We start from the raw sequence: 8,555 nt of genomic DNA, 5'->3' as shown, positions 1-8,555 counted from the left end.
ACATATATATATATGGTTTTTTTTTTTGGCCTCACCACGTGGCATGTGGGATCTTAGTTCCTCGACCAGGGATCAAACCCGTGCCCCCTGAAGTGGAAGCGCAGAGTCTTAACCACTGAACCACCTTTACCTTTATATATTTAATTAACATGCATATACTGCTTCCTGTTGAGTTCTCAGTTTTAAGCATCTACTGATCTCCCATGATGGATGATGAGTATTTAGGTCTCTTGCCCACCTTCCCCTTCTCCCTATCATACATGCACACATCCTGTCCCTCTATCCTTTCCTCCTAATAGGGTCAGGTACTTTTGGTTAGATCTGCACTCATTGTTTACATTGTTATAATTATGCAAATGTTATTCACATGTAATTTAGCATACTTCTTTTCTATATATCATTTTATTTCCTGCAGTTCATCTATGAATATTTGCTTAATTTTCTATGCATTTATCACTAATTTATCTCAAAACTTTCCAGAAACTATGAACCTTTCTTTTCTGTGTATTTAAACACATTCTTTTTTTTTTTTTTTTTTTTGTGGCACGCGGGCCTCTCACTGCTGTGGCCTCTCCCGTTGCAGAGCACAGGCTCCGGACGCGCAGGCTCAGCGGCCATGGCTCACGGGCCCAGCCGCTCCGCAGCATGTGGGATCTTCCCGGACCAAGGCACAAACCCGTGTCCCCTGCATCGGCAGGCAGACTCTCAACCACTGCACCACCAGGGAAGCCCTAAACACGTTCTTAATTTCATCTTGAAGACATCTCTCGAAGCTCTGGCTGCTCCAATCTGGGCTGCTTAACCCCCAGCCCTGCTGCACAGGGGCCTCTGTCCCCTTCACCATAGGACCCTTATCATCTCTCTCTCTCACCCTTTCCTGGCTCCCATGTCCTCTGCTTCCTTGGTTTAAATCCTTGTTCTGGTGGTGTCCTCCTCCAGCAGCCTCCTAAGAAGAGACAGAGGGAGTCTTTGCATGTCCAAAAGAGTCCTTCATCAATCCTCATACCCGATTGATACTCCAGCTGGAACCAGACTTCTAAGTGGGGATCATTTTTCCTCAGGATGTGGAATGGTTTACTCCATTCCCAAAGCTGCTGTGGAAAAGTCTGATTCCTGATCCTTTATAACGAAACATGCTCTGTTCTTCTCTGGAACCTTGAGGATCTTCTCTTTGCCCCCAGTCGTCTGGTGTACCTGGTGCTGATTCATGTTCATTCATTGTGCTGGGCACTGGTGAGTCTTTTAAATCCAAAACTCATGTCCTTTGGTTCTGGAAAGTGTTACTGAATTTTTTTTTAATTATTATTTTTTGTTTTCTTCCCTCTATATTCTCTGTTCTAACTTTATTAGAGTCTTATTATTCTATTATTCTCTTGGACTATACCTCTAATATTCTTATCTTTTCTCTCATTTTCCATCTCTTTGTCTTTTGGTTCTATTTCCTGTGAGATTCTCTTTAACTCTTATATTGAATTAAAAACCTTTTTGCAGGGCTTCCCTGGTGGTGCAGTGGTAGAGAGTTCGCCTGCCGCTGCAGGGGACATGGGTTCGTGCCCCAGTCCGGGAAGATCCCGCATGCCGCAGAACAGCTGGGCCCGTGAGCCATGGCCGCTGGGCCTGCGCGTCCGGAGCCTGTGCTCCGCAACAGGAGAGGCCACAACAGTGAGAGGCCCGCGTACCGCAAAAAAAAAAAAAAAAAAAAAAATTTTTGCTTTCATTTTATTTAGTATCCAAGGACACACACACATAAATATATATAATCTTTAGTATGGTACTCCTGCCCTCAACTGTGCCTAGTGATCCCTAGCTAAGGGACCCTCTGTTTTACCTTCTCCAGAGAAAAAAGATTCCAGTCTTGGGGGATGGTCATGGGTGGGGTTCCAGGGATCCATTTGCTTCTTTTTTTTTTTTAATTTAATTAATTAATTTTTGGCTGCCTTGGGTCTTCGTTGCTGCACGTGGGCTTTCTCTAGTTGCAGTGAGCGGGGGCTACTCTTGTTGCAGTGTGCAGGCTTCTCATTGCGGTGGCTTCTCTTGTGTGGCTCGTGGGCTCTAGAGCGCAGGCTCAATATTTGTGGCTCACAGGCTTAGTTGCTCCGTGGCATGTGGGATCTTCCCAGACCAGGGTTCGAACCTGTTGCGTGCATTGGCAGGCGGATTCTTAACCACTGCACCACCAGGGAAGCCCTCCCCATTTGCTTCTTAAAAAGACTTTCATTTGGTCTTTTTTTTTAATTCCTGCTTTCACCCCCCCACTTCTAGATGTGCTTGGTGCTGCCCATTCCTGAGCCTTTTTTCCTGTGATATGACCTAGGTTGCATTTCAGCCTTCCCCTGTGCCAACTTAGGGTTTAGCTTTCTTGGATCTGCTAAGTTAGTTACCACTTGCCCATTTGCTTTTCTGCTTCCAACATTTTGTTGCCATTGTCTCCTTTCCCATTCTTTGTCCCTGTGGTTTTATGCCCTTAAAAAATGTCTCTGTAACTGTCATTTCACTGGGATTTGGGGAGAAAGCAGAGGCCAGAGTCTGCATCCAACCATTCAACTTGTTATCTTTCATTGGCAACCTCCAGGTCCTAGCATATTCTTTAGCATATAAGTGTGGGCTGAATGGAGTGTTAGAGTCATTGTCGTTCCCATCTTTGGTAACCAAAAGGTGAGAGCCCTTTAAATTGAGATCTCCTGAGTTATGACATTTACTGCTTCTCACTTCCTAAGTTCACAAGCCCATCTGAATTATATACTAGGCAACACTGTGTAGTGAAAAAATTTGGAAGTGAGTGGGCTCTGCTCACCAATTGTGTGGCCTGGGACTACCAGTCTGAAACCTTAGTCTGGTCTTCTGTAAAATGGGAATAACACTTTCAAGTGCCTTCCTCAGTGTCTAAAGCATGGTAAGCTCTAGATATTTGTGGTGTGGGAGGGTTCAATACCAAAGGGACAATTCTTAGAAAGTCGGTGTTTTACTTAAGCTTAAAATTATCCTTTACACTTGAATTGCAAATTGGTCCCTAACTAATGCCCTTCAGTGCAAAAATCTGTGTTTAACCTGCCTTGGTGATTAGGCAGAGATTGCAAAACCTTTTCAGCTAAGAGAGGAAACTAATGTTAGTCACCGAGGGTCTCCTGTGGGCTAGCTCCCATTCTCGGTCAGGCCGGTGAATCCAGAGCGTACATTGGGAGTTATTCACAAATACTGCCGCCTGTCTGTCTTACAGACCCAGTACTAAGCGACCTCACTCACCCCGACTTCTCACCCCTGTCCCGTTCAGTCCCTGACTTCGGTACTGGTTTGTTGCCCAGTGTGGGAGCCCAGACACTTAGCCCCCTCTTGTCAAACAGTCCAAGTCAGGCCCACCCTGGGCCCCGTACTGTTTCCAGCACGGGGGTCGCACAGCACACCTTGGTCTTCACCGATAAGTCCCCTGGCCTACCTGAAGAAGACCCCACTTCCTCCAGGGAAGAAACGGAGGCAGCGCTCTGGGAAAGCAGCTCCGTGCCCCCTAGGTCCACCTCGACCCTCCGTCAACCCCCATTTTCCCTGCTCCCCACTACCCCTCTTTCCCCGACCTTCGCCCTCCCACGCTATGATCGCCTGGCGCGCAGCCGCGGCCCCGACCCCCGCGCGTACTCAGGTGAGGGCGGAGCCAGAGGCCCTGGCGCCCCGCCCCGCTCCGCCCCGCCCTCCCGAGGCCCCGCGGCGCGGGCAGCCACCTCCACCCGCGGGAGCCGCGGAGCGCCGCCGAGCGGCCGGCGGGCGGGCACTCGCTCCGCCCCCTCCCGGCTGGCCGCGCCGGCTCCCGCCTCCTTCCCTCTCCGCCAGCTCCCGCCTCCCTCCCTTTCCGCTGCCGAGGCGGCGGGAGCCGAGCCCGAGCGGACCGAGCCGCGGCCGCAGCCGGGCGGCGGGCGCAGAGGCGGCGGCGGCGGCGGCGGTGCGGGCAGTTAGTCGTCGTCGGCGGTGGCGGCGATGCGGCGGCCCCGCTGAGCCCGCTAGCTCCGGGCGCCTGAGGCCAGCCGCGCAAGGCGGCCCGGGCCGAGCGGCAGCATGCGGAGCGGCGAGGAGCTGGACGGCTTCGAGGGCGAGGCCTCGAGCACCTCCATGATCTCGGGCGCCAGCAGTCCGTACCAGCCCACCACCGAGCCGGTGAGCCAGCGCCGCGGGCTGGCTGGCCTGCGCTGCGACCCGGACTACCTGCGCGGCGCGTTTGGCTGCCTCAAGGTCGCCCAAGTGGTAGGTGCCGGGCGGGGCCCCAGGTGCCGGCGGGCGGCCTAGCCGCGCGCCTTCCCTCCCTGCTCCCGCTTCAGGGGGCGCAGGCCCGGCCGGCCTCCACCGCGCACTCGCTTCCCATGGCCCCAGTCCTTGCGCTCCCTCTCCTTCGCTGGGTCCCCGTGCCGCCCTCCCGCCTCCCCTGGGGACCCTGCCGCCTCAGGTGTGCGCCTTCTACCTGAACACCTGCCCCCGGGCCTTCCTGTCCACTCCAGCCTTCGCTGTCGCGAGCCTCTTTCACTGTTGGGTTTGGTGGTGCGCGAAACCCGGCCGGGGTCATGCTGTCCCCTGGGTACTACTGGTCATAGCAACTTGTGTTAGGTGTTTGGGGCCCGCACATCCTCCACTCCTCCGGATGGTCCTCGTTTGTCTCGGCTTCCACCACTGGGGAAGACTGTGGCTCGGTTTCTTCCCCGGCGCCCAGCACAGTGCTGGGCATATGGTAGACGCTCAAATAAATGTTGAATGGAGGCATGTAGTCCAGATGCATTGGGGGAGCCCAGATCTGCCCAGAGTCTCCAGTTTATGCTGCAGAGGTTTTGTTTGTTTTTTGTTATTTATTTGTTTATGGCAGCATTGGGTCTTCGTTGCTGCACGGGGGCTTTCTCTAGTTGCAGTGAGTGGGAGCTACTCTTTGTTGCCTTTAACGGGCTTCTCATTGCGGTGGCTTCTCTTGTGGCGGAGCACGGGCTCCAGGCACTCGGGCTTCAGTAGTTGTGGCACGTGGGCTCGATAGTTGTGGCTCCCGGGCTCTAGAGTGCAGGCTCAGTAGTTGTGGTGCACGGGCTTAGTTGCTCTACGGCATGTGGGATCTTACTGGACCAGGACTCGAACCAGCGTCCCCTGCATTGGCAGGCGGATTCTTAACCACTGGCCACCAGGGAAGTCCCTGCTGCAGAGGTTTTGATTCCTTCTAATTAGCCCAGAAGGTAGAACCGGCATCCCTGAATCCTCCGCCCCAGCACGGTGGCTGGCATTGCCCAGTTGGTACCCAGAGTTAAATCACTATGGGAGGGCAGCCAGGTTTGGAGGTAACAGAAACAGAGAACTTTCTTTTGGGCTTGTCTATGGTAGAGCTCATTTCTCAGAATTCTTATTTTTAGCTTTCAGGGTGTTCAGGGCAGGGGCCTGTCCCCTCTGCCCCTCTTTTGTGGTTTTCTAACAGGCCTCTTTGGTTTGTTACTTAGCTCTGCTGTGGATAGAGCATACTCCAGTTCGGAAAAAACTGTCCTTATATCCCCTGACACAGGTAGGCCTTTCTCTGAGGCCTGGCAGCGACTTCTCATCTAGAGAAGCCATTTGCACAGAGGTGCAATGTATGTGCATTTTGTTTCTTCCAAGCATTGGTCTTCTTGTGCTTACTTGAGTACATAGATAAAGGTTCCTTGGGAATCATTTAATGTGTGGATATCCTTTAAGTAAAGGTCTCAGTGTTTGTAAATTGCAGAATCATAGACTGTTCTCGCTCTCTCGCTCTCTCGCTCTCTGGCTCTCTCGCTCGGGTGAAAGGCTTGTTCTGCTGATTGCAGGAGGGTATTTTTGAAGGGCTCTCAGGAAAGACAAACGGAGCAGGTTATTCCTCTCTAGAATTTTAAACTGACCTTATCTGGTAAAGTGGAATGTTCCAAGAGATATATTTGTTCTGTAGTTAGGCATTGTTGTTAGCAAAGTGAATGGAGGAGTGGGGGAGGTGTATAACTGCCTTTAAAAAGAGGCAGCTAGCTGATGTTTGAGTACAGCACTGATAATCAGAAGTGAATTAAAGAGCAGGATGGGAGGGAACCTGGGCCCAGGTGGAATTTAGGGCCTTGTTAAGTACCTTGTTTTGTTTACTCTGGACTTTTGAAAGTACATAGAGCTTGCCATTCAAAAGATCTGATAAAAGAATGAAATCCAGTAGTTTATATAAAATGTTAGATATCACCTCATTGCTGGAATTTTGTCACCTAAAGCCAGAAATGGAAGCCAGTGGTATTTATCACTGCCTTTTCGTAAGGTGCTGTTTTTTTTTTTGTAGAGCTTTACTTTTCATCTGGAAGAACTTTGGGGCCCAGCCCCTAAAATCTCTCCTAACTCTTGTCTTTTGTCTAATCTCTAGAATTTAAACAGCGAGAGGTTATGTTATGTGTGGGTGGGTGAAGGATGGGGACCTGCTTGAAGGGTATGGCAACATGAAACAGTTCCATGCATTTAGCTTTTCAGCCTTGTTAAAAAAAAAATCAGGGTTTTTAGGGGGAAAAACCGCCACAAAACTTCAAGATAGTGGACTCTCAACTTAAACTGGAAAAGAAGACAAGAGTCGTTATGAAGATATTTCTTTTTGGTTTTGGCCATGCCGTGGGGCATCTTAGTTCTCCGACCAGGGATCAAACCCGTGCCCCTTGCCTCAGAAGCATGGAGTCCTGTCCACTGCACCGCCAGGGAAGTCCCTGAAGATATTTCTAAGATGTTACAAAGCTCAGAATCCCATCAAGAAACATATCTAATATAAGTTCTAATTCTAATGTAAGTTTTTGAGAAAAAATTAGACTTTTTTTCGTTTTAGGTTTTAGAGACGTTTTTTGTGGTTTGTGGCCTATTGCCACCTGCAGGTCCTTGCTCCAAGTGTGGTCAGCTGCATTGCCAGCAACTGAGAGCTTATTAGAAATGCAGAATCAGAGGCCTAACCCCAGACTTTCTGAATCATAATCTGCAGTTTAGCAAGATTCTCCAGGAGATTCTCGTGCACATTAAAGTTTGAGACTTACCTTTCTGTATCATTTTAGTGTTAAAACCTTACACAGTACTAGCAATCAGTTCTCTATCAGAACCGTAAATAGTCAACCTCAAGGCTGAGGTTTTTCTGTAAAATGAGCCTATATCTCTCAAAAAGGATTAAGAGAATGAGGTAGTATGTAGAAATTAGCACCTAGTTTATTAGGCGCTTAGTGTGTAATAAAACGTTAGTTGTCACTGTTGCTAACTAATACTTCCTGCTTTTAAAGAAACTTGGTGAAAATGCCACCCCCAAATTATAATTATATATTTTATAATTATAATTTTATAATTATAATTATATATATTTGAATTAAAGATAGTTTACTTCCTAGTGATTTAAAAGTTAAATCGATATTTTAAATGGAATGCTATTTGATAGTAAAACTAATCTGAAATATTATGGAAATTAATCAATGCATTTTCATAGATTATATCTTTTTTAAAATTAATTTATTTTTGGCTGCGTTGGGTCTTCGTTGCTGCGCGTGGCCTTTCTCTAGTTGTGGCGAGCGGGGGCTACTCTTTGTTGAGGTGCACGGGCTTCTCACTGTGGGGGCTTCTCTTGTTGCCGAGCATGGGCTCTAGGCGCATGGGCTTCAGTAGTTGTGGCTCGCGGTCTCTAGGGCGCAGGCTCAGTAGTTGTGGCGCACAGCCTTAGTTGCCCCGAGGCATGTGGGCTCGAACCCGTGTCCCCTGCATTGGCAGGCGGATTCTTAACCACTGCGCCACCAGGGAAGTCCTAGATTATATGTTTTAAAAATGAAACTCGGGGCTTCCCTGGTGGCGCAGTGGTTGGGAGTCCGCCTGCTGATTCAGGGAACACGGGTTTGTGCCCCGGTCCGGGAGGGTCCCGCGTGCCGCGGAGCGGCTGGGCCCGTGAGCCATGGCCGCTGAGCCTGCGCGTCCGGAGCCTGTGCTCTGCAACGGGAGAGGCCACAACAGTGAGAGGCCCGCGTACCGCAAAAAAAAGAAAAGAAACTCATACCTATTTCTTAGTTGGGGAGAGTATCTCCTGTGGTTATTTCAAACAATATAAATGTACTTTTTGTAGGAAAAGAGTTGGTTTAAGCTATTGATTTAAATACCTTCTTCTTTCTTTTGAATGTGGATTCTGTGAGCGCTTATTGGTTTTTAGCTCTCAGACATCATTTAATGAAATAGTTAATGTGGGCCTTTTTTTTTTTTTTTTGCGGTACGCGGGCCTCTCACTGCTGTGGCCTCTCCCGTTGCGCAGCGCAGGCCCAGCAGCCATGGCTTACGGGCCCAGCCACTACGCGGCATGTGGGATCCTCCTGGACTGGGGCGCGAACCCGCGTCCCCTGCATCGGCAGGCGGACTCCCAACCACTGCGCCACCAGGGAAGCCCAGGGGCCTTTTGTTTATTGTTTGGTTTGGATTTTTTTTTCCAAAGCACTTGGTTGAAAGAAGAATTTTGCTCTTGGGATTGGGGTGGGGCGTACTATCGCTTATACCATGATGTTAGGACAGTGTCAGAAGAGGACAGGACCTAGATGGGACAACTTTCTGAATCA

The 8,555-nt window shown here is 49.7% G+C and overlaps 1 protein-coding gene across 1 annotated transcript in view; it reads left to right on the top strand.

Annotated features, from left to right (window-relative positions):
- Window positions 1-3,845: 3,845 nt before the first annotated feature.
- The window catches only part of CMTM4 (CKLF like MARVEL transmembrane domain containing 4), a 68,090-nt gene continuing 63,380 nt past the window's right edge, over window positions 3,846-8,555 (top strand). The window contains exon 1 of the mRNA XM_067719943.1: window positions 3,846-4,230. Coding sequence (XP_067576044.1) covers window positions 4,045-4,230 — 186 coding nt within the window. The 5' untranslated portion in view covers window positions 3,846-4,044. The remainder of the gene's footprint in view (window positions 4,231-8,555) is intronic.

The sequence above is a fragment of the Pseudorca crassidens genome, chromosome 20 (assembly GCF_039906515.1).
Source record: "Pseudorca crassidens isolate mPseCra1 chromosome 20, mPseCra1.hap1, whole genome shotgun sequence".
Classification (NCBI taxonomy): domain Eukaryota; kingdom Metazoa; phylum Chordata; class Mammalia; order Artiodactyla; family Delphinidae; genus Pseudorca; species Pseudorca crassidens.
This window is presented reverse-complemented; position numbering and strand designations above follow the sequence as displayed.